The 23,797-nt window shown below is 53.8% G+C and overlaps 10 protein-coding genes across 10 annotated transcripts; 5 read left to right on the forward strand and 5 right to left on the reverse strand.

Moving 5' to 3' along the window:
* Nucleotides 1-34: 34 nt before the first annotated feature.
* Nucleotides 35-1,004, reverse strand: BKA58DRAFT_389256 (dehydrase and lipid transport-domain-containing protein). Its single transcript, XM_046170724.1, has one exon. The coding sequence runs from the start codon at nucleotides 830-832 to the stop codon at nucleotides 101-103; it is 732 nt and encodes a 243-aa protein (XP_046023765.1). The 5' UTR covers nucleotides 833-1,004; the 3' UTR covers nucleotides 35-100.
* A 33-nt stretch (nucleotides 1,005-1,037) lies between these two features.
* BKA58DRAFT_389257 (S-adenosyl-L-methionine-dependent methyltransferase) lies at nucleotides 1,038-2,901 on the forward strand. Its single transcript, XM_046170725.1, has one exon. It carries the CDS (start codon nucleotides 1,137-1,139, stop codon nucleotides 2,664-2,666), a length of 1,530 nt encoding a protein of 509 aa, XP_046023766.1. The 5' UTR covers nucleotides 1,038-1,136; the 3' UTR covers nucleotides 2,667-2,901.
* On the reverse strand, nucleotides 2,902-5,155 carry BKA58DRAFT_389259 (P-loop containing nucleoside triphosphate hydrolase protein). The gene is made up of 2 exons (XM_046170726.1): nucleotides 5,013-5,155; nucleotides 2,902-4,949 (listed from the first exon to the last, which is right to left on the reverse strand). The coding sequence occupies exons 1-2, from the start codon at nucleotides 5,068-5,070 to the stop codon at nucleotides 3,121-3,123; spliced, it is 1,887 nt and encodes a 628-aa protein (XP_046023767.1). The 5' UTR covers nucleotides 5,071-5,155; the 3' UTR covers nucleotides 2,902-3,120.
* Nucleotides 5,156-5,217: 62 nt separating this feature from the next.
* Nucleotides 5,218-6,590, forward strand: BKA58DRAFT_218716 (uncharacterized protein). Its single transcript, XM_046166195.1, has 2 exons — nucleotides 5,218-5,899; nucleotides 5,955-6,590. The coding sequence occupies exons 1-2, from the start codon at nucleotides 5,471-5,473 to the stop codon at nucleotides 6,288-6,290; spliced, it is 765 nt and encodes a 254-aa protein (XP_046023768.1). The 5' UTR covers nucleotides 5,218-5,470; the 3' UTR covers nucleotides 6,291-6,590.
* Nucleotides 6,591-6,693: 103 nt separating this feature from the next.
* BKA58DRAFT_461079 (uncharacterized protein) lies at nucleotides 6,694-8,208 on the forward strand (the record flags this gene model as incomplete). The annotated part of the gene is made up of 2 exons (XM_046174790.1): nucleotides 6,694-7,467; nucleotides 7,509-8,208. The coding sequence occupies 2 exons, from the start codon at nucleotides 6,694-6,696 to the stop codon at nucleotides 7,929-7,931; spliced, it is 1,197 nt and encodes a 398-aa protein (XP_046023769.1). The 3' UTR covers nucleotides 7,932-8,208.
* Nucleotides 8,209-8,541: 333 nt separating this feature from the next.
* Nucleotides 8,542-11,271, forward strand: BKA58DRAFT_471318 (copper amine oxidase). Its single transcript, XM_046175220.1, has 4 exons — nucleotides 8,542-8,997; nucleotides 9,053-9,374; nucleotides 9,427-10,862; nucleotides 10,940-11,271. Exons 1-4 carry the CDS (start codon nucleotides 8,780-8,782, stop codon nucleotides 11,166-11,168), a joined length of 2,205 nt encoding a protein of 734 aa, XP_046023770.1. The 5' UTR covers nucleotides 8,542-8,779; the 3' UTR covers nucleotides 11,169-11,271.
* A 586-nt stretch (nucleotides 11,272-11,857) lies between these two features.
* Nucleotides 11,858-14,359, reverse strand: BKA58DRAFT_364997 (uncharacterized protein; the record flags this gene model as incomplete). The annotated part of the gene is made up of 4 exons (XM_046168864.1): nucleotides 11,858-13,787; nucleotides 13,834-14,044; nucleotides 14,103-14,216; nucleotides 14,284-14,359. 4 exons carry the CDS (start codon nucleotides 14,357-14,359, stop codon nucleotides 12,035-12,037), a joined length of 2,154 nt encoding a protein of 717 aa, XP_046023771.1. The 3' UTR covers nucleotides 11,858-12,034.
* A 785-nt stretch (nucleotides 14,360-15,144) lies between these two features.
* On the forward strand, nucleotides 15,145-17,894 carry BKA58DRAFT_461089 (major facilitator superfamily domain-containing protein). Its single transcript, XM_046174791.1, has 7 exons — nucleotides 15,145-15,496; nucleotides 15,564-15,972; nucleotides 16,023-16,057; nucleotides 16,107-16,779; nucleotides 16,829-17,170; nucleotides 17,228-17,303; nucleotides 17,369-17,894. The coding sequence occupies exons 1-7, from the start codon at nucleotides 15,410-15,412 to the stop codon at nucleotides 17,637-17,639; spliced, it is 1,893 nt and encodes a 630-aa protein (XP_046023772.1). The 5' UTR covers nucleotides 15,145-15,409; the 3' UTR covers nucleotides 17,640-17,894.
* Nucleotides 17,895-18,149: 255 nt separating this feature from the next.
* On the reverse strand, nucleotides 18,150-20,070 carry BKA58DRAFT_319347 (amino acid permease/ SLC12A domain-containing protein; the record flags this gene model as incomplete). Its single annotated transcript, XM_046167712.1, has 5 exons — nucleotides 18,150-19,052; nucleotides 19,107-19,234; nucleotides 19,300-19,591; nucleotides 19,647-19,836; nucleotides 19,889-20,070. The coding sequence occupies 5 exons, from the start codon at nucleotides 20,068-20,070 to the stop codon at nucleotides 18,150-18,152; spliced, it is 1,695 nt and encodes a 564-aa protein (XP_046023773.1).
* A 1,487-nt stretch (nucleotides 20,071-21,557) lies between these two features.
* BKA58DRAFT_442112 (uncharacterized protein) lies at nucleotides 21,558-23,264 on the reverse strand (the record flags this gene model as incomplete). Its single annotated transcript, XM_046173882.1, has 1 exon — nucleotides 21,558-23,264. One exon carries the CDS (start codon nucleotides 23,262-23,264, stop codon nucleotides 21,558-21,560), a length of 1,707 nt encoding a protein of 568 aa, XP_046023774.1.
* Nucleotides 23,265-23,797: the final 533 nt, after the last annotated feature.

Consider the following 23,797-nt stretch of genomic DNA (forward strand, 5'->3'; position numbering starts at 1 on the left):
TAGCAATCAACAAACGCTGGATTTAAACGTGACTCGTTTGCTCATGGATTGACTTTGATGGCTGCTGAATGTTTGGACGATGCTATTGCAAAGACGGGCGCTACCTCTTCAAACGACTACCATCCAGTTCTGCTAGACTCGCCCTGACCATGTTGGGGTTGTTCCTCAGCAGCTCTTGGACCCTCTTCTCGAAAGCCTTGATCATGAACTCTGCCACCTTGGGCGCGACGCCCCCACTCAGAGCGGCATACATTGGGTTCGCAAACGCAAACTCGACTGCCAGACTGACCTGTGTCTGGTCGTTCTGTATAGCCTCAACAGTCCACTTACTCCGCAGGTGGGTAAGCAGGCCGTTTTCGCCTTGCCTTCGCTCCGTCGCCTGTTCCTCGCCGTCGAGGTGATGCGCGATATCCTCCGTCTTCAAACTCGTTTCGGTATCTCCGCCCACACTCTCCACATAGCGCCCCGGTATGCAGTACACTCTGCTCACGAAACTCTCAGTTATGCCGCCAAAGCCGCTGGTCAGGGTGCCCTCGGATGGCCACCGCCGGCCGTAGACCTTGTCCGGTGCAGACCACTTGGTTATGTCGCTGCGCTGGCAGTAAGGCAGGAAGTGCTGGTAGTTGGGCACGTCGGCTATTATGGAGTAGACGGGGGCCGACGGGTAGGGCAGAGTTCGCACGGCGGTCAGGACTTGTGGCGGCGAAGACGAAGATGGGAGCGCGGAGTTCAGGGCTTCGAAGGGGTTGGGCAGGAAGGTTCGCCGCTGAGAGGGGTGTTGGCGTGGGCGCGCGCAGCGTGTCGTTGGACGGGTGAATCGCAGGGATGCCATTACGGTTTGGCCAAGCTTCGATATATGGTGGGGGTGTGTATGTGCAGAGTTTGATCGGTGTCACCTCGACATGGTGGCGGAGTGGTTCGAGAGCCCAGAGTCAATGAGCGCATCACGCTCCAGATGAACGCAGATTCGCGCTAGCCCTGGAGAAGATCAATTGATGCGGCTGCGGCTCTGCATGACGCTATCACATAGGATCTGCCAGGGACCTGAACCAAACTCCTTTGGACGCTAGCGCTCGAAATTTCCCCTCCATGAGTTCCAAGATTCCCCGCTTACGCGACTTTGTCAGAACTCCGAGATGGCTGCAAAGACGGACAGCATGAACGGTGCACACGCGGGAACTGCCAATGGCGCGAGTGTCCAAGATGCCGGCGACTCCAGATTCCAGACAGACAACACCATGTCCAGGAAGCCACAACCGAAACAGCAACTCTCCAAGGCAATGGAGCATATGCGCTTCGCAGTCACAGTCGATCCTGTTCCGCATACTTCAGCTTGCACGCCGCCACCAGAGGCTCTGAATGCCACATCGCCAGCCGCCCTCGAATCCACCGAGAACGACGCTTATGGAGTGCCTGCTTCTCTACAACCCGTGCGCGCCCCACCGTCTCGCTCCCACGACCCAGACAACAATCAGAAACGCAGCGATCCCTTCGCGTTCGGTTCGCGCTACCTAGAGGAAGGCGACAACATCTTCGAGTTCAATGCCTGGGACCACGTAGCCGTCGACTCCAACTACCTCGCCTTTTCAGAAGAACAGTATTCCAGACAACGGCAAGAACCGGTTTCCGAGTTTGATCGCAAACGCTACAACGCCCAGCCTGAGAAGTGGTGGAACCAGTTCTACAAAAACAACAAGACCAACTTCTTCAAGAACCGCAAATGGCTGGCACAAGAGTTTCCTATTCTAGAAGAACTGGGCGCCGAGGATGGACCAGAGGCTACGTTGTTGGAGGTCGGCGCTGGGGCAGGGAACAGCGCCTTTCCCATCCTGCAGAGAAGTCAGAACCAGCGGCTGAAGATACACGCGTGCGACTTCTCCAAAAAGGCAGTCGAGCTCATCCGCAACCACGAACTCTACGACCCGGAGCGCATACAAGCCGACGTCTGGGACGTGGCCGCCTCCCCCGACTCGGAGAACGGCGGGCTCCCCCCAGGTCTGGCGGAAGGCAGCGTAGACGTTGTGCTCATGATCTTCATCTTCAGCGCGCTGAATCCCAAGCAGTGGGACCAAGCCGTCCGCAACATCTGGCGAGTTCTCAAGCCGGGCGGCCAAGTCCTCTTCCGCGACTACGGCCGCGGCGACCTAGCCCAAGTCCGCTTCAAAAAAGGCCGTTACATGGAGGAAAACTTCTACGTCCGCGGCGACGGTACGCGTGTCTACTTCTTCGAGCAGTCTGAACTCGAGGATATCTGGGGCGGCGCCAGAAAACGCGATACTACGATTGGTAACGTGGCGGATACAACCATATCCCAAACGGAGGCTGAGGGTGTCATCGCGGATAAGATGGAGAGTCTGTCTCTCCACGATCCTGGCATGCAGACGAGAGAGCAGAGCCACGAGGATGTCAATGATCTGGACACTCCCAGGCCGGGTTTTGAAATTGCGCACATTGGCGTCGACCGACGGATGCTGGTCAACAGGCAGAGGAGGCTGAAAATGTATAGGTGCTGGATGCAGGCTGTGTTTCGCAAGGCAGGCATGGAGAGCGAGGTGCCAACGAGCACGCTTAGGCAGGATAAAGAAGACGCAGCAGAGGAAGAGGAAGAGGGGCAGAGTGGCGTGAGAAAGGAGGATGCAGTGGAAGGAGGGGGCGTCAAGGTTTGAGGATCCGAATCGTGAGGGTGGAAATGCGAAGGTTACAGTGATGGCCTGTATTGGGGATGAATGATACCATGACATATGAGAGAGAAGACGATGTAGAAGTAGAGTATACGTACGATGCGTCAAACCGCTGCTGCAATTAAGAAGCAACGCTAGAGAGCGCACTCGGTTGACCCGTCATGTTCTCTGCCGCTTCTTGGACCTCATGGATCATACGAAACAGCAGATGCAAAAGCCTTTAGTTGAAAACGTACTGAATTGTGGTGTACTATGAGACAAAGACCGCTATGCGACGCTAAACTACCAGGCTCATGATACGAGCTATGATGCAAACCCAACACCCAATGCTGCGCTATTCAGAACCAACACATATAGAGCCTCAATCGAGGGTATCACAAGAACCAGTGCAAGGCCTACCCTCCAGTCCACGATCGTGACAAAACTTCCATACACACGCCTAGTTCCCCTCAAGAATCCCCTTGAGAATCCCTGCTCCAGGCCCTACGAGTGAATCCGCCAACTCCTTTTCTCCAACAACACTAGCAACCCTGCGATCCTCTACCGCAACACCGGGGAAGGCTTTGCCCCTGCCTCTCCGGCTCGGCGTGCCAGCGCCAACATCCAGTGACCCTGCTTTGCCCTCCACCGCCGAGACGAGCGAGAGTGTTTCCAGACTGCTCACGATGTCTCTGAACTCGGTGCTCGTCAGAGGATGCAGTATGTTTTCTCGTTTGCATAGCACGGTGTAGGCTTCGAAGAGTTCCTTGATGCTAGGGGATGTAGTGTGTGATCGGGAAGGTGTGGCCAAGATGCTATCGGCAGCGGTGGCGCGCTTCTTCTTCTCGATAGCAGAGAGCGAGCAGAGAACGGCTTTTTGTTGCAGGTTGAGGTTCCGCAGGCGTTGACTGGTGCCGTTGCTGAAGACCGCTGCTGTAATTCTGGCCATGTGGGCAATGGTGGCGCGCGGTGCAGTTTCGACGGTGAGCGAGGCGAGGGAGGCTGCGATGACGCTGTTTAGGTCCTTGGTCTTGGCGGGAGAGCGGATGGCCGGGGAGGAGAAGTTGATGTTTTCTACAAGCGGTGTTTTCGAGGGCGATGGCGTGGGAGATGGTGTGATTTCTGTGGCTTTTTTCGCGTGTCGGCCGCGCGTGTCGGCTTCGACGAGGTCGATTGCTCGCCGGCAGATGTCAAATGCTTTGCGCAGGTCGCCGGACTGGGCGGCTACCTTTTTGGAGAGGAACACAATGGCGGTTGGGTGGATGAAGGGCAGCTGTGTTGAGCCGGCTGGGAGAAGGGCTTTGAGTTTGGCAGTGATGACGGAGGAGATTTGGGCGGCGTTGTATGGGAGGAAGGGCAGTAGCTGTGGCTTGAGACCGCGGGCCTTGAGTCGCGGGAGGAAGCGATCCGTGAGATCCAGCGCGTTGGCAATGCCGACCAGCACCAGCCCCGACGCCTTTTGTAGTGACCACTCGAAGATGTTGTAGAAGAGCTCGACGTCGAGCTCGAGCAGGTGGTCCACTTCGTCGAGGGTAACAACATACGATGTCTCTTGCTGCATGAAGACGGCCCGCAGCGCTTCCATCTCGTCGCCCTCTGCAACCTCGGTGATGTCGACAAAGTCTTCGAGCAGTGTTCTGTACAGATCTGTAGCGTTCTTTACGCTCATGCAGTTGATGTAGCCGGTCCTGACAGACTCGTCCGCGGCGACTGTGCGGCAGACATCGTTGACGAAGGCGCTCTTGCCGGTGCCGGGCGGACCAGAGACGTAGATGCAGCCTGAGGTCTTGGCCTTGGTTCGGCTGGTGATGAAGGCCGCGAGCTCCCTCCTCTCGGTATCGCGGCCGAACAGCGCGGTGGGGGCAGAGCCTCTTGCGAAGACCTGGCGCGCTTCGTTGTAGATAGTGGGCGCGGTGCTGCGCGGGGTGCCTGGTGTGTGTGGGGTGCGAGGCGTCAGCGGCCGGCCGGCGATGATGAGTCGGTGTCTGGGTGTGACGGCCACTTTGCCGGCAAGCGCGTCGCGGTGCCGGGGCGTCGAGGGGGTAGGCGCGAACTTGTCTGGCAGGCCGACGAGCGCCTTCTGCGGAGAGTTTTCTTGGGCAGGACTTGTGCCCGCCTTCCTTCCGCGTCTCGGCGCCGCCTTGTCCGCGGGCTCGTCCACGTCCATTGCGTCGTCGTCGCGCACATTCTGCTTCTTCGGGGTGACGAAGGGGTTCTCAATCTCGCCCTCATCGTGTATCACGAACTGCGTCCTCCGTTTTGCGCGTGTTGCGACATGGAGCTTGGATTCTGCAGAGCGCGTTAGGGACGTCTCGGCTGGCGGAGCACGGCCGCAGCCTCGCTGGCTCGTACCTGAAGCGTCGATGCGTGCAGAGCTGCGCGTTCTCTTTCCAAGGACAGTAGACGCCATTGTGCTGTGCGGTGGGAAGGTGTGATGGGTGGTTGTGGAAGTCGTGGGCACAATGATGGAAGGAGCTACCCAGGTATGCGGCAGGTACGCGCCATCGACGCGACCGCGTTAAGTGCCCCAAGATTGGCCTAGTGCAGCCGCGCCCGCATTCAGCACCACATCCGGGCTGAGGCTTCACGGCAAGCACACACCAGGCGAGACCAGCAAGCAACCGGCAATCTTCCATCGTGTACTGCCGTAACGATCCAGCGTCAGTCGGACAGCGCTCAGTGTGTCACACCGACTCCGAACTTGTCGACTTGTTTGCTAAGAACCCCTGCGCCTCATGACGCTCTCCAACAACATCACCCCCGTTCAACGCTTGGTGCACATCTACTGATTCTGGAAAGATGCGCAGGAGATGACTACTACCGCTCGACTGCCACTGCGTTTGCGTGGTACGATTGGGTTGCTCTTGGCACTCCGCAGTCCTAGGGGTGGTGCAAGAAGCAGGGCTGGTACTAAGCGTACGACGTGGGCAATCAAAAAACTTGGTAGTATACAGGCCTCACATCCAGTGCACATCAAATGGCCAACTCTCCCTCTCCCCAGTCCCCGCATCACCCCTCCTGATCCAACCGCGCTGTGCGGGGCATCGCCAACAGAAGAACGTGAAATGCCATACCCAATATATCCGTCGTGGTCAAATGGCTTGGACTTCTTCCCAGAGGCTTATCAGTACCGCTATGCTAGTCGACGATCGTCTCGAAGGTCGCGAGTTTCTCGATGGGCATTTCCAGAGCTCGCAATAGGGCCATGTTGCGAGTTTTGTGTCTCTCATGACAACATTGTATGCTACACGCTGGCAACCTGACCCTTCACCACGCTCGTCTAACCATCTGCAGCCAAGTCTAGAGGAAGGTTTGTTTGAGCTGGGGATGATGGGGCCCCCCTACTTTGACCACGTCTTGGAAGCTTACCAGGACATCCACTACCACTACAAGCGTGGATTCGACCAGCATGGCCCTGAATCTTGCTACATCTCTCGCGAGATTAGACGGCTATCAAAGCTGCTACGCAAGCTGTACCTCGCAACAGGTATGCATGAGCTGGCTTCGTGGTCAAACCAACTGAAGTACATGGGAAGCGACGTACAATTGGGACCCAGACATCTTCGGCTGAGCACACCGCCGAAGCATCGGTATAATCGTGGGTTCCTGCTACAGCGGATTAGGTACTAGAGGCAGGCGCTTGGCCTGGCGGTGTCGTGCTCGACCAGCACTCATGCTGAACGCTGTAGTGTTCCGTAGACATTGCCTGCAATCCCCTCATGCAACTGATTGCGGTGTACGTAGGACTTTTTGCTGCTACCCGATGCTGCTGTTTTGGCGATACAGTCGTCATGACGTCAAAGTGAAAGACCGGCGAAAGGTCACTGGTGACCGTGAAATTGTTCCGCTTACTGTACTATAGTCGGCCTAAGCTTGTTATCTTGGTCTAAGAAAGCAAAGATTGCTCCCTACTTTTCGACCTTCTCTTCCAGATCTAATGCCCTCACAATCACAACGCCAATTGTAGGTTGGCTGAACACATTTGCGTACCTATATATTCGACTGCAAATCGAGCCTTCTCTTACCTACGGACATGGCCATCTCGCAAGACTCCGCCACTACGAATCGGCCATCAAAGCCGAAGGGTACACAGCTAGAACTCGCAGAAAATAGCGACTTCTTGCAAATCAGAAATCGTCTCCAAGGTGGCACAGACGCAGCCGAGGTCGCATCAGAAGGGCACCGCGTCTGTCGCATCAACGCCTTTTTTCGGCGCGACCTTCAACAAGCCCGCGATGAGGTTCGTAAGAACCGTATCGATAGACAAAGACAAGCTGTTCAAGAGGATGCTCTCAGGGAACTACGTGATGAGTTGCCCGCAACGTGCCAGATGCTCGAGCGCCTCTGGGTTTTACTCGAGCAGCGGAAGGTCAAGATACCCGACGACGTCAAGGCCGACTATCAAGCGCTGAAGGTCAAGGGCTCGCAGGGCAAGAAGATCGAAAACCCCAAAACGGAGACGGAGAGGAAGGCTGAAAGACTGCGGGTCGATAGATTGCACAAGGGACTCGAAGAAGGGAAAGCCAAGCAGACCACGTTTCTGTTACACACCCCAGACGGCGAAATGTACGACGCGCGGAAGTCTATCCTCATTGCAGACGAAGCTGGAGAGGAGGACGTTCCCGACGAGCAGATGACAGCGGAAGACGCTGCAGCTATCGAACATGCCGACTTCATGAAGAACGGCAGTTCGTATCAACCTCGGGCGCTTACTCTACCGTCTGGGCTTACTGCGAAGAACGTCGTTGCGGGAGTCAAACGCAGGTCAAACACCTCGAATCCCTTTGCCACACTCAAGAAGCCCAAGGTTGGTTATGACGACGGGGCCACTGCACTCGCGTCATGCAGCGGGTCGTCGACAGCCTCGTCAACATCTACCAGTCCTACCAGAAGATCGCTCTGCAAGCTGCAGAGGTGAACGAATACCTCCGCACCCTACGCGCAGACTCTATCACCAACGCTGCCCTGATAGGCGTATTGAAGAATGTCCAATCAGTTGCGAAACAATACCTGGCCGCCCGGAAAGTCCACGATATCGCCTTCAAAGCTGCTCTTCGCATCCCCGCTCATTCGGACCCTCTAGTCTTGGAAGAATTTGTAGCAACAGACGCAAAGGCATATATGACCATGACAACAGAGTGGAGCTCCAAAACGTTCATGGCTATGAAGTCGGCTCCAAATATGTCGGTTGCGATGGGAAAAGTCCTGGAGGACCAGATACAAGGAGTCAAGAAAAGCAACCCAGGACTTGCGGAAAGAATGAGCAAGTGAAACCAGGACCGCAAAGGCCATGGAAGCACCGGCAGCGAGGACCGCAAAACGCAGACTGGAGGAGAGAAGTAGAGGCCAGACAATCGAAGAAGGCGATGACAAGATGTTGCGATTTGGAACGGTGTAGAGTGGCGAAGGGCGGGACACGTGGAGACTGCAGGTGTCGCCTGTTGGGGGTGTGAGGAAACGCAGGCTGTTCTATTTGCAGCATTCCAGAAGCATGTATCAAGCATCTTGGTAGCATTGGCGACCACATCTTGGAACCGACAGGTAGGTAGAAAAAGCTTGTTTGCTTAATTACTTCTGCCCGGTATTGTTTCTGCGGGGTACCCTACTGCACCAAGCTTCCGGAAGGCAGGCTCCGCCCCTGAGCTACCAGTCGTGCGCGACACTTCAACCACATTCCAGCCACACCTTTTCGCTCAAGCAGCATGTTTTTTCCGGATGTTGCGTCTCCACTCGTGTTTCTTGTCGCGAGAATCTTTTCCGCAGCTGCATCATGCAAAGGAGGCGCCTCCGTTCGTGACGTGCGAATGTGGAGCTGAATCTCCCTTGCACAACATGCAGACAGCGACCCTGGCGCCGATCACTTCCTTTTTCGTCTACGGCGTGCGATAAAGCAACAGTGATGTGATTTTTTGAGGATGCTCAACAAACCAATGTCTGATGCATAGCTTCTCGTCGCTAAGGACGCGAGCCAGCTATGGGAATGCGCACGCAAAATGACAACACGAACGCCCCTAGACGTGTTGTGTTACCACAAAGGCATGGGCTAGTAGACGGGCATATAATCTGCAGAGGCCTGCTCGTCGGAACCAGCACGCTCGTTCTATTTCGTCTTACTCAACATGAAGTGGACTTCTTCTCTAACGTTCAGTGCTGCCGTCTTGGTCACCCTCTCAACAGCGCAGGATACTACGATCAACGACCGCCAGCCCACAGTGAGTGCACCGCATGAAAACCCGTGGAAGACCCTTTCCGAGGAGGAAGCTGCTAGTGTCAATGAACTTCTCCAAAAGCGAATGAGCTTGACTGGCAACCAAGGATCTAGCCGTGATAGCTACGTGTAAGTCGACCATTGCCAAATACCTCTCACTCGCCGGACACTAATGGAATATCAGAGTACAGCTCGCGCTTCTTCAACCCAACAAGACGGATACCCTTCCCTTTCTTGAAGGCAATGCTACGGCTCCAAAGCGCTATGCGCGAGCTACTGTTCAAAGTGGTACCACCAACTCGACAGACAAGCACTGGCAAGAGTACATGGTGGGACCATTGCCAGCCACGAATGCGACTGCGGTCGAGCCGTTGACTTTCCCGTTTCAAAACTCCCAACCAGGCCGAACACCAATGCATCCCATGTATTCACCCAACGATGCGACGAGTTTCTTTACGAGGTTTGCGAAAGAGACTGAGGATATCTCGATGCAATTGTACAACACCGTGAGTGGAAGCCAGCCGCAACATATAACAACAGAGGCTTACATGCATACAGACTTTCTTTACTGGCAGCATTGGTCTTAGGTTTGGAAGCCTCTTCCGGGATGAAGAGGGCCGAACCACCGTCTGGGCAGGAGCATTTGCGGACCCTGGTACCAATCTCAGCAGTGTTACCGTCGAGCCACTCGGATTCGCTGTGAAATTTGACGTGACCGGACCAAACTCGGATACCTGGAAAGACGTCGGGTGGTACTCGTATGGCAAGTTTTACGCCAGCACAGAAGAGTACCGTGCCGCAATCAACGCTCCCGATTATGAGATGCCACCGCCAAACGTACGAGGAAACTGGACGTCTACCGACAGGCAGGGAACGCCCATGCCGTTGGACAACCTACCACCGCCGGCTTCTGTCGCCCAGGGCGACCAGCGGTTCAAGATTGACACGGAAGAGGGATACATATCATGGATGGACTTCACTCTCTACCATGCCGTCTCTCAGGACCTCGGCCTGTCGTTGTTTGACATCAAATACAAAGGCAAACGCATCATCTACGAGTTGTCCTTGCAGGAAGCTCTGACATCATACTCCGGCACCGACCCTTTCCAATCGCAAGCGACCTTCTACGATACCGCGAGTGGTATGGGCTCGACGTTGCAGCCTCTTGTCAAAGGTTACGACTGCCCTAGTCATGCTACCTACCTACCTGCAACATGGACAGAAGGCGACACGGTCAAGACACAAGCCGATGCTATATGTTTGTTCGAATTTGACGCGAGCTACCCGATCCGTCGACATTCCTTTTCACCATCCGCACCACACACTAGCGTAGCAAAGAACATCCACTTCGTCATGCGTACGGTAGCCACAGTAGGCAACTACGACTTCCTCATCGATTACAGCTTCTTTTACGATGGCGGTATCGAAGTCTCTTCACGCTTTTCTGGATACATTGCCGCTGCTTACTGGGAGAATCAGCCCGAGTACGGCTTCCATATACACGACTTCCTTTCGGGTAGCTCGCACGACCACACTCTCAATTTCAAGGTCGATCTTGACATCAACGGCAGGAAGAACAGTGTACAGAAGCTAGAGTTTGTGCCGACTTCGACAGCGTATCCTTGGAGCCAGGGTCGCGTATACAATACATTCAAGGCTGAGCGATCTTGGGTAGCCGACGAGAGCGAGTCCATGATCAATTGGGCCGAGAATGATAACGCGTTGTACGCCATTGTCAACAGGGACACACCGAACCCGTACGGCGAGTACCCAGGTTACAGAATCAAAAGATCTGCCGGCACCATACACCTTACACAAACGAATTCGACATATACTGGCAAGACAGGTGCCCCTGTGACTCACGACTTCTACGTCACACAGCAAAAGGACACCGAGCCAAGGTCTGCGGATGCATACAACCAGTTCTCCAGGGACGATCCGCTTGTCAACTTTGGAACTTTCTTTGACGATGAGAGTCTGGATCAAGAAGATTTGTTCGTAACCCCACCTGCTTTCCCCACATATTGTTGATACTGCACCCCGTCATATATCATTTACTAACACATCACAGAGTGCTTTGGTTCAACCTCGGCATGCATCATCTCCCGCACACCGGTGACTTGCCCAATACCATGTTCAGCTCTGCTCATTCGGCCATGAGGTTCGAACCGTTCAACTACCTTGTAGGCGACCCCTCTGTCTCGAGCAACCAGCAGGTCAGGATTGAATACGATGCCGAAGGTACTGTCCTGAGTGTGGATGAGTTCGGTAAAATGGCTGCCAACACTACCTATACTTGATTCACTTCTAGGTGGATGTCTATATACTGTTGGGTGCGCAACATCCCGTCGTTACTGTTTATAATTCTCATTATTCAAAAGTTCTACTACGATCTGTTTCTAGCTCTATAAAGTGCTTGTGCCATGGTTCCGAGCTGTGATCAGATTTCCGAAAGCTGGCTTCTTATAGTTCTCTAGCTCTCGCCTCTGGATCCCAATCAGATCAAGATCGCTTCGCGTATCAGGGGTACAATCCTTCCTCGGAACGCCTTCTCGTAAATGTACATGCGAGAACAACTTGATGCGGGTAAAACGAAGTGTGCCGCCCACAGGATCCAGGCCCTCGAATTCCAACCCTTCGCCCTCAACAATGAGTCGGACTTGCTTTTGAGTCCTGCTACGACCATATGTAGTTTTCATTCCGCGGATAATGCCTTGTTGTACTTCCCAACGTGTCATCGCCGACTAAACCATAGAACCGATACGTAATACATGTGCAAGACCCGAGTTGGATAAGCGCAAAGTCCGCGCGGACGACGTGCCATGCGCATCCATGGTGTCCACAATCAGGCGTTTTCGATCGAAGCCGTGCACACTTCTACAATAACGAGACAGTTTTGTAAACTTCGTGAATGTCGCTACTAGCATTACAAAGTGATTTTCGTCTCTGTTACAATTCGTGCAGCTTTACAGTATCCAGTATGTACTGCCTGTACTTCACAATACGACGACATTCACTTTGGAGCCTTCCTCATCGCATACCTTTCGTTTCAAACATTGAGCTTCAGCAGCCCGTCCGCTTGGGAGGTTCGAATGCCCGATATATGTGCATTAAACTATAGTACAATACGATGCGCTCTTTACTTTCTATCTGCACGTTGTAATCATCAGGACACATTCAGCGGCTTGACGTACTGTTTCCAGATGTCTAAGAACGCCATCCTGTCCTTCCTGCTCTGGAACTTGATCTCTAACGCCGAATACCCAAACCGATTCAAATTAGCAGCCCTCGAGAAACCACCACCACCACCTCCCGATATATCTTTCAATCGGATCGGCGAGCCGTTCAGCGACCCTGAAGCACCGCTGTCTGATCGAGAAAATCGCGGCATTTCCATGGAGTCATTGCGCTTCTTCAGAGACGGATTCGCTGCTTCCGAACCAGCCTGTGTGGATGACTTGCGGCGTTTGAAAAGCTTGTCAGTCGCCCAACGCGATGCGTCTTTTGAGAAAAGAAGTGTGAGCTTGTCACTGTCTTTCTTGTAAACCGACTCCGTGAGCCATTCGAATGCGTAGTGCGGCTCCTCGACCCAATGCCCTTTCTCTTCCAATGCGCTTGTGTAAAACAGCAGGATCAGGACCTCAGACGTAACAAGCCCACCATCCGCCAGGTGCGTCTCGGTACGCCGCCACAGCCGCAGATTCCTACCACGACATTCAGTCGGGTTCTGATCCGAGGATATGCTCAATATGGGTCGATCAAATTCGAGATTAGCAGAGTCGGCACCGTTGTTGGTGTACAACAAAGTCTGGAATTTGTTTGCTGATTCGTGACTAATGAACGTGTACTTGATGTCAATGTACTGCTTGTTGAGTTTCCCGAACGACCCGCGCGGGAAATCAACAGAAACTGCACCGTCAACATACGTAGTAGTCAAGGGTATCGCTGGCCCGGTAGCAGGGAAGTGCTGTTCAGTCCATGTTCGAAACTTTCCGTCTTGGCTAGAGGGATAGCCTGTTCGCAGCGAGATGCCAGTGTCTTCTCGATATCGCCACCGAACCTCGCATTCGTGATTTTCGGATCCGTACTTCAGAGACTTTCGTTCGACCTGCACGTTGCGACATATTCGCTTCCAGTCGAGTGCAGCGTCACCTAATGCTATGGTTGCCAGGGATGTGCGCGAGCGACTGCGCCGCAAAGTAGGGGATAACGGCTTCTCCGAGGCAGTACCCGTTGATGACGGTGATGCGGGCGAAAAGCTTTCGCTACAGGCGACTGTGGAACTAGAGGGTGTCCCATTAGGTTCAAGTGATCTCGGCATAGGCGACTGCGTCCAGTCGACTGATGCAAAGTAATCTGGAGACGATGGCTGTAGATTCAAGCTCGGGCGGATGCTGCCCATGGAATCACTCCAATTTTCTTGGCCAAACATGGTGAAGTTGCCAGAGTGGTCTGTCTCGAGGGTATAGGTTCGCAATGGAGCTGGTGGCATGTTGCGGACCTGCTGCTTCATCGCATCGCTTGGGACCAAGTGTGAGCGTTTCTCCGCCGTGGCTCGCTTTGCGCGATTCTCCTCGATGAAAATCGCGTCATCAACCTGCCGTCTCAGATGGTATAGTACAGCAGCTGTCTGATCATCACCAGTAGAAAACGCAGCGGGTGTATCTCCTAGAGAGAGAGGCCGCGATAGTCCCGCTTCTTGAGCAACACGTTCGTCCTCACTTTGCAGCCATCGATCAAAAATTTTCCATTCGCTGAACAACGGGTGTTCGTCGGAAGACGCGAGTGCCAGTGGTGCGCGGTTGCTTGGAACACCAAGAGTGTTTGTGGAGTAAGAACGGCCGCCTAGATTTACTGTACGAGACGGCGCAGCGTCGAGAAGACGTTGGGTCTGCTTGGTTGCCTCGAGATGTAGCCGCCTAGCGACGGTCAGCGACTGTTGTTTCGAGTACGAAAGAGGCTTACAATTGCAGAAAGGAAATGCACATGTTCAGCGCTTGGTAATGACCACTGATCTGCTTCCTCAGCCCATCGATCTCCTTCTCCATCCCGATGTATCTGATCGTGAAGATGAACTTCTTGACGGTCATCTTCTTATCGACGAGATGTTCAGCGTATGGCTCCAGGGTCTTTTCACACTTCTTCAGCGTGTCTTCGAAATCTTTGACAGGGAATGCTGCGCGTTGGTTATTTCAAGTCAGTGCATGCCGCAAATGTAGTACACAAACACTAACGTAGCGGCTGGCCATATTGTTTCATTAGCTCGCCCAGCTCTTTGAGACAGCCATGGAATGTGGTGAACTCCTTAACAAGCCCACTAACTTGCGCTTCAGAATTTTCGTTGGCATCTAGTTGCGATGATGAGCGAGGTGGTCCCTGACGGTTGCCGCCAGAGGGGGGCAGCTGGCGCCATACCTTTGAACGCGAGGTATACACGGGTCGAGATCTCCAGCAATTTCAGAACATCGGACGGACTGCACCCAAAGGACATATTCGTAGGGTTGCGCCGCGCTCAAGCGCAACAGAATTTGCGTAAAGACTGCTCATGCGTTATAGAACTGTTGGCGCACAGTAGGGACAATCATCGTCCAAGCATGAGACTTCCATGAAAAGGACAAGCAGGTGCAGTAAGGACTACCTGAGCTTACGCTTGTCTCTTCGTCACGCGTCCAATAGAGCTAGCCTAAAGGTAGACCGCTCCGGCATCTGGGGGGTGGCTCACGGCGCTGCTGACACCCTGCTTCGGCTCAGGCACGTAAATTCGTCGAAGCCTTCTAATGTCGGCAGCAACCAGGGCAGCCCAGGGCAGCCATGAGCTTGTCCAAAAGTGGCGGACAGCTCGTGTTTGTGCATGTGGCGGTAATAGGATGGTACGCCCAATTCGGCATAGGAGCTTTTGGCGTTCAATGAGGTTGCGAAGATCAACACGTGGGGGAGCGAACGGCCATCGTCGACTGCCATATGGGTCAGCCAACTTCATTCAGCCACGCGTGGCTTTCCCTTGGAATCTTGGAAGATCTTGTGATTCAGCCTGCAGGAACTCACAAGGAATTGGAATTCATAAGATCAAGATGCAGCTGCCCACTCATCGCAGCGTTCGCAGCTGAACGAGCATCGCAGACGCGAGGAGCCGGAGGATGCACTATGATCTAGCCATCCGCAGCAATCACAGATTCCAAAGGACTCCAGAGATGAAGGCCCTGATGCTTGGATCGCGGCAGCGAACGCCACCAAGCCTGACTTCGGCGATCCAAACGAGATTGGATGCGATGATTCAGAACGCACGAATAGCGCCAGTTCGCATGCGCCCTCTTCTGTTGACCGGTTTGCCTTGTGGCATCGGGCTATGCACGCTGTCCTAAATCTGCCTTCGGTAGTTCGTGTCAGGGTGGAGGCTGAAGCTTTGCGCATTCGCAATATGAAGGATGCTGCCCCAAGGCGATTGTGTACGACAGACCCCATTACATACTGATTATTGCCGGAACCCTCGCACGTAGGTGCAACTACCATACTGTACAGTGCTGCCACCGCTATCGCTACAATGGGCCTCCGTAATTGGATCATGCGTCCTATGAAAGGCCACCATGTTGGGGTGGAGGATCTGACAGCAGGCGGGAGCGGTATACCCGTAGGTTTTCCCTCTTCCACTCGCAGTAATCTTACGGTCGGAGTTCTCTCGCTAATCATATAGACAGGAGATAAGGCGTCGACGGTGGACTCTCGCGACGATTGATTCAGCGCCCTTTCAGGTCTGGGTAGTAGTAGTAGCTGGGATCGGCTTCTTAACAGATTCGTTCGGCCTTTTTGCCTTGAATGTCGTTACTCCTATGCTCGGTTATGTCTACTGGCCTAACCACAACGAAGGCGGTATACCCTCGGTGCCGTCCTCTGTCAAGACAGCCATGATGTGTTCCACATTAGCGGGTACAATGGTCGGCCAGATAGGATTCGGCTTCGCAGCAGATATTTTGGGCCGACGAAAGATGTATGGATTGGAGCTGGTGATCGTCATCGTTGGCACAATGCTGCTGCTCATGAGTTCAAACGGAGAGAAGAACAGCATGGCAATTGGAGGATGGCTGGTCACCTGGCGGGCGATCATGGGTAAGAAGCAAATTGATCTACGAATGCATCGTAAGACTGATGATGACTAGGGATCGGTATCGGGGCGGACTATCCTTTGAGTGCTGTGGGTGTTGTTTCTAACGTGACTGTGCTGGTACTAATCGTGGGATCAGGTCATTACTGCCGAGTTCGCACCTCGCAAACATCGTGCGCGAATGCTAAGCTGGGTTTTCTTCGCCCAACCTGTTGGACAGCTGCTCGCCAATGTTTTGTCGCTTGCTGCAGTGGAGTCGTACAAGCCATGGATCAAAGAGAACACGCAGTCTTGTCGGCCTGCCGACTTGGAGTGCTTCCGAGCTATCGATCGACTTTGGAGGCTTGTAGTTGGGATCGGCATCGTGCCGGCTCTCATCGCTCTGCTTTTTCGATTTACGATACCAGAGAGCCCGAGGTATACGCTGGACATCTTGCAAAACACAAAAAGTACCCTCGAAGACACGGCGAACTACTTTGGTGCGCCCGGAACAGATCCCGAACATGGCGAGAGGGAACTGCTAAATTTGGCTGCAACACAGGAAGTTCCGAGGCCTGTATCGAGGCAATCGACCAACGATTCGGTGATTGAACCCGACGAGGAGATTGAGAGCGACAGTGACTCCGGACACCGACTTAGTGACGTACGTCTTCGTCCCGCCGCAGCGTCTCATGTCCAGCTTCCTCCAGGCGACCCGGATTTTGTTCCTCCACTCGCCTCGTGGGCCGACGCAAAACAATTCTTTATAGCAGAGAAGAACTGGCAGTACCTTCTAGGAACGTCGTTGGCTTGGCTGTTTCTCGATTTCGCATGTAGGTACACTGCCAGACCACTGTGGCAAAACCACTAACTTTGAGACAGTCTATGGACTGGGCCTCTCTTCACCAGAAATTGTCAGCCACATCTGGCAGGGAAACAACGACAGCAAATCTTCCGTCTATCAGACGTTGAGTGACAACAGCAAACACACCCTGGTGATGGTTTCCATAGGGACAGTTGTCGGCGGCCTGCTGATGATCAAGATTGTCAAGTATGTGTCGCCAAAAGTGATTCAGTTCTGGGGGTTCTTGGTTCTATTCGTTCTCTTCATCGTAACCGGAAGTGCCTGGACCAACCTACTCGATAGCAGTCGCTCAGGACTCATCGTACTTTACGTACTCAGCCACATTGCCTTCAACCTGGGACCGAATGTAACGACTTTCAGCAAGTAATATCCGTGTACGACCTGTTGTGAGACATTTACTGACTTTGTACATCAAGTTATCCCTGCCGAGATATTCCCTACGAGGTACCGGTGTACCTGCCACGGCATAGCTGCGGCTAGTGGCAAACTCGGGTAAGGAAAAGCCACGTACGAACCGCATATGAGACGTTTACTGACTTCGAATACTCGCACCTTAGGTCTTGGGTGGTGCAAGTCTTTCTAGCATATGCATTTCAATCCGACAAATCTGAACCCACGAATGATTTTGAATGGGAACGCCAGAACTTCGGACATATCCTGCAAGTAATGAGCGCTTTCATGGTAGCAGGTGCCGTAACAACATATTTCTTGGTTCCAGAGACAAGAGACCACGATAACAAGAGTCGGACACTGGAGGTTTTGGCGTGTGGCAAGAAGGTTATCGATGAGCTGAACCGCCAGCGGAAGAAGGAAGATGAAGACGACTGAGACAGATTGCACCAGACTGAATTTGATGAAGTTAGGGAAGATACGGTCATGGGTTGGATGAAGCAATGGATAAGCTGAGTAGCGTAGTCAGTTGAATGTTGATGATGCAGTACCCAGCCACCCGGCCCCACATCCATGGTCAATGACGCAGGCGGCACGTTTGGCGCTAATCTCGTCCGGCGCTACGCAGCTTCTTCTGACCTTCACGTGCTGCTATCTCGAGCACTCATCATTACGAAGCCTGGGCCCCGAAGACGATGGTGTGCTTCTTTCCATCCGATTCCATCGGAGGATGCTAGCAAAACGACACGGATATGTATCCTTCTCTCAATCAGGACGTTACGGGACCGTTCGGGAAGGGGATATAGGAGAAGGGGCTTGAGGGGCAACGTCCGAGATGTTGCATGATGAATGATGGTAGAACGATACGGAATGCCACATCTAAAGATAAATTTAGAGAACCGATAGCTGCCTGCCCCTGTCGTACAGCTCCTCAAAGCGCCTTCGCCTCTATTGCCAAAGTAAGGTAATTTTCTTCCACCATGGCCCTTTCATATTCATTGTTCGCGCCGGCACCTCCTCAGCAAGCACCTGATCCATACCCGTCTTCAGATCTACCTCTGCTGGATCATAAGCCCAGCTATCGCTCCAAGCCCAAATTCGATGCCCCCCGTAGAACAAGAAGAACATGGGAATACCCACGTACGCAGTAAAGAAAGAGCTAATGTCCCACTTCTCAGGCCAGAAGACGTCGAACCCGTTCACCAAACAGAGAATTGTGAAGCTGATGATGACGCACCAAGCGCCCCACTTGTTAACCGGTGAGCGATATGGAAGATCCGTGATGTTTTGCGTTTCGCAGGCTTTCCGGAAGCGCAGAAAGATGATGCCGCAGCAGATCCAGGAGATGAACCCAGACGTGTTTGTTAAATTCACGAACCAGTTAAAGACGACCGCACTCTCGCTGCCTACGTTTAGGTATGCTAGAGCGCAGAACAACGAAGAGGCAGTAACAGCCCAGTACGGCACACCGGACTTGGTGCATGCTTTGAAGATGGAAGGTGCGTTGCCAGACAGCGCAAGCGCGTATAGCGAGCGCGAGGACAAAAAGAGGAAGGAGTTTCCGGACGACCATGCACTGATGATGATACCTGCGTTGATGATGCTGTCCAGCACGGGGATGCCAGCGTTCTTGATTCCGGCAACGAAGGGGGACGAGCCAGCCCCAGAGCCACCAGACGTGATGATGGGGTCGTTGGAGGGGCAAATAATCCCGATAGCCAGTACGCTGCCAACGTAGAAGAAGAGGAGGCGGTATATGTATCTGCGTGCCGCAGTAGGCAAGTTGCGACGCGGTGACTGCATCTCGCCACCTGTTGCGACGAGAAGCTCTGGAGCAAATGTGAAGGGAAACTAGAGATGAGGGTCAGACAAGTAGATATAAAGCTTCGCCGGAAGCATACTTACAGCAGAGAGTACCATGGTGGATAAGAGGGCCACAAATCGCCCAGCATTCCCTTCTTCTAGATACGTATTTGCCGCGCCAGGATTCTTCCAGTACCGGAAGCCGAGTCGGTCATGCTGTGGGCCGCCGCCTTTAAGATAGATGTACAAAGTCAGTGGTTGTCTCACACGCAGTTTGTACAGAGATATTACTAACCCCAGAACAAAATAAAGGACAGAATCAGGAGCCCTAAAATCATGATGACCTTTGTTCCGGCAAACCAGAACTCTGTCTCGCCATAGAACTTGACTGGAAAGCAGTTCAGTCCAACAATGACAATGATCATGATTGTGATCCACACTGCGATGTTCACGGGCGGGTTCCAATACTCAATGACCAACCCGGCTGCTGTGATTTCGTAGGGCACAAGGATACCGAGCGAGTAGAAGTATAGCCAACCCAGCCCGAATCCCATAGAGCGCGACACATAGCGGTACCCGAAAAGGTTCTGAAGGTACAAAGTCAGTCATGTCTCACATGCCTTTGGTACAGCCACAAATTACCATGGAAGACCCTGGGGTCGGCAGATAGGCCGCGACTTCAATGATACCCGCAACGGTACAAAAGATCAAGAACGACATGGCGATATACGTGGACAGGATGAAGGCTGGGCCGCCGCGAGCGAGGGTTTGGCCTGATCCGACAAAGAGTCCAGTACCTATCGTGCCACCCAAAGCAATCATTTGAGCATGTCTACGTTCCGTCAGCCTTTGAAAATATAGGGTATCAAGAGGGGTCTACTGACCGTGACTTCAGACCACGCTGCGTAGTCTCATAACGCTCGTCGAATATCTCTCCCGCAATAATCTCTGGATCGACAGCGGAGCTCTTCCTGCGACTCGCCGTATGCGACTTGCGAACATGGCCAATGCCATAGTCCACGCTCTGTTCTCCGATAGCCGACTGTTCTGCCTTCTTCTCGGACATGATTTCCATTGGGACTCTGACGAATAAAGTAAATACTCAGTCAAGAAGTGTAAAAGGGAGTTGGATGGTAGATAAGAGTCTTGCATGCAGTCGGCTCAAGTGAGTCTGCTCAGCATGCTAGCCGTGTAAGCAGGGAATGCTTGTCCAGTTGCTATACGTAGTCCCACACGGATCCACCAAACCGGGCATGCTAGCCCCCAGATAAACGCCGATATAGGTTTCTCCATCCGCTCACGTCAAGCCGCGGACGATGGTCCGATGGAACGAGTCGAGACCGGCAAGGATACGAACAAGGGCTGAAGATAGGCGCCGATAAGGACAACGGCAAGAGAGTACAAGAGCTGATAAGGTTCTTCAGCGTTCATAAACGAGCTAGGCTACTTGTAGAGATGCTCGATTCCATCTGCACATCCATGTATGCAGCATTGAACTGCGCAGCTGCGTAGAAGTGCTTGTGTGGTCTCAGAAGGCGCGACAAACACGCTCGCACATGGAACATGCCCAGGTGTGCTTGGCCAAACATTCACACTATCAGTCCTTATATCCTGGTATCGAATCAGGAGCCGGAGTACGAGATATAGACCTACGAGAAGTGGTGATGCACCAGGGATGCCCACTAACACGGCGTGTTGTTATCGCAATCGTCCGAACAGCGCCGTCCAAGCCTCTTTCGGTTAGCAATCCGTCTAGCTGAGAGAGGCGGCTACGGTTGTCATCATCTCGCCATACGCATATCCCAAGCGTAGGCAATACGGTTAAATTTCGGAATATGAGTGATGTAGATCAGCTGTCGTAGACACGAACAGCGAGATTAGCGCATTTCTCGCCAAGGGCTTTTCGCATGTGGAGTAGACGGCCCAAGGTACGATGACTATTGAGCACCATATTTAAAAGGTATCACTGCGTAAAAACGGGAGTTGCTATAAGGTCTCTACCCAGCTACATCTCGGGTCAACGGGTAGTGCTGTAGAGGGCGAAATGCTCAAGTAAACTCCACCACGACATTCGGTAAGTTAGATGCTCCCAAAGACCGCATAACAGCCTCTCTCAAAGATCCTCATACCACAATCACAGTGACACTTCCCCCTGTTCCCATCAATCGAAACAATCTGCCTTCTCTGCACACTAAACCACTCTGTCTTGATCTCAGTCCGCCACGTCAGACCACAACCATTGCCACCGCCATGACAAACGTAGAGATAAAGCGGGGGCTATTGCGCGGATCCGAGCGAGGAGAGATAACTTTGAGGCCATGCTAGTGGAGTGAAAGATGAAAGAAGCGTACGCAGGTGTGCATTCTTATAGTATTCAAAATGGCATGGTGTCGGAATAGGCAGGCGCGTCTGAGACTGTGCGACCGATGCAACCCAAGTGTCTTTGGTGTATTCCCGTGAGACTATGACTTGTTTCACGACACAGCTTGGTGTCTTCTAACTACTGTAAATATCTCACTTTGCTGTCTGACCTCTACTGACAGCCTCCTGGGCTCACCATGTCAATTCCTTTTGCGGCCTCTTGACCATGCCTGGAGGTACACAACCCCACGAGCACACGCTAACCCGAAGTGGAAGAAAGTCACCTGAGCCCCGACTCCAGAATTCAACCCATTCGGCGCGTGCCACAACGTAGTGCTTGCGACAGACATGGCACTCGCGGAAGACACCATATCCGTCGGCAGCGTTCGCTTCTGCTCGGGAGAGAACGGCTTCGACAATGGGGAGAGCACACGGGCTGAGGTAGTCACGTACATTGTGGGGCTCCAAAGATTGAAGTGCCATATGCAAGGTCGTAGTAAAGAGGGAGGAAACTTTACTTGTGCACGGAGGGACGAACCACGGTGAGGAAGGTAGGCCGTATGTACCCTGATTCGTCTCGATGATGACGGGGTAATGTTCCTGGTTGGAAGTAGGGAGCTTTGGAGAGCCCTTGAGAAGCTTGCCATCCTGCTCATAGTAAGAAACCAGTGTCCTAGCAATGTACCGTGGCGCGTGGGTAATGGTATCGCCCTCTACTAAAGCCTCTAGGCGCAACGAAGGGTGGTGCGGATAGAAGCCAGCATCTTCAGCGGCGCACGTTCGGGCGTCGTCTCCACCGCCAAAAGAGTTGGCCCAGGACTCGAAATAGCGGATGCGCCAAACAGCCTGGTCGCGGTCTTTGCACGTTGCCAGGGTTCGATAGAGATGTGCCAGCTGCTTGTTTGCGTCTTCTCGTAAGTCATCGAGGTGGTGAAGGGGCCCTTGCTGTTGCTTCTGGTAGTCGGTGAGGGAGAAGCTGCGGAAGGACATTGGCTGGAGCAAATCTGTACCCATGAGAGTGAGGCGAGTCATGTTTCCATGTGGGGAAAGAAGAGTGACGATGTCGAAGGGGAGGTAGTGAAGCTTGTTGAGGGATACGTCCAGTGCCTCGAGCTTGCGCAGGCGGCTGATTTGCTGGGGAAGTTCGTCGATATCGTTCTGGCGCAGGTAGAGGCCAGTGAGATCGTCAAGGTTGAACAAAGCGGGCACGAGGCGACGGAGCTTGTTCTTGCCAAGGTTGACGTGGAGTCTGGGGAGCAGAGAGCGATACTGGCCCGCCGTGGGGAGCTCGTTGTCGTACACGGGAGGGTGGCTAATGACGGAATTGAGCTCGCCAATGCGTCTGATGTCGCTGTCGTCGAGGTCCAGGCCAACGAGGTCGTACGACTCCCGGTCTGCCGCAAGGCCGTCGTCGATGTGCCGGTTGAAGACGGACCCTGGAGTGGGGTGTCTTACCACGTCCATGTCCACGTCCATGGCTTCATCGTCGGTAGCTCGCGCGTGGAGCGGGCGGGGGAGCGAGACGGAGGCGCGGAGAGAGGCAGGCGGGATGTACGGGGGAGGGGGCAGTTCGTCAGAGCTGCTGGTCGCATCGCTGAGCATGTAGATGCCCGAATCCAAGTTGCGCGCGAACTTGGTCTTCTTGACTTGGGGGCTGGCGTGAGCAGACCCGTGCGTGTCCCACCACGCGCCTTTGCGCTTGTTCTTGTGTATGCGTGGGGACTCGTAGTTGGCCACGTCGATCGACTCGCGCGAGTCGTCGCTGGAGAAGACCGGGGGAGGGGAGCTCGACTTGGTGGTGAAGGCCGTGGGGTGCCGCTCGAAGAAGGGGCTGGGCGCGAGGTCCTCGGTGCCCGCGAATGGCGGCGGCGAAGAGGGCAGCGCCTCGTCGAAGTCCATGGCGAGCTGGTTGTCGGCGGCGTCTATTGCGCGTCGTGCGTTGTCGTCGCGCAGGAGAGATGCCGCCGCTGTGGGAGGAGGCTGCGCCGACGCGTGCTACGGCCTCGGCAGCCACGAACCAGGGTCTCGCCGCACGCCGTCATAGCGTCCTCCAGGGCTGCTGCTGGTGCCACCCCCATCACGTGATTCTCCTAGATGAGCGATAGGTCTTTGCCAAAATCTGGAGAAGAGCTGCATGACGTGTCCAAGGTGCGCGACTGGGGTACATGAAGCCGAGTGGACAAGCATATCAAGACGTGAAGGGCTTGGGTGAACATTCAACGGCCCCAGATATACCCTTTCAGCGCGGCCAACTGCTCTGAAAACCAAAAGCATACGACCAACATTGCGCATTAAATATCACCAGGCAGCAGACGTGCAGCTTGCGCTAGTCCCAGCACTCATCGTACTCCGCACGACAGCCGCCGTCCATGGGGCAAGGCAGTGTGCCCTCGCAGAAGGATACTGCCATAGTACCTGCAACTCGCTGCGGA

The sequence above is a fragment of the Alternaria rosae genome (genome assembly GCF_020736505.1).
Source record: "Alternaria rosae strain MPI-PUGE-AT-0040 chromosome Unknown BKA58scaffold_7, whole genome shotgun sequence".
Taxonomy (NCBI): domain Eukaryota; kingdom Fungi; phylum Ascomycota; class Dothideomycetes; order Pleosporales; family Pleosporaceae; genus Alternaria; species Alternaria rosae.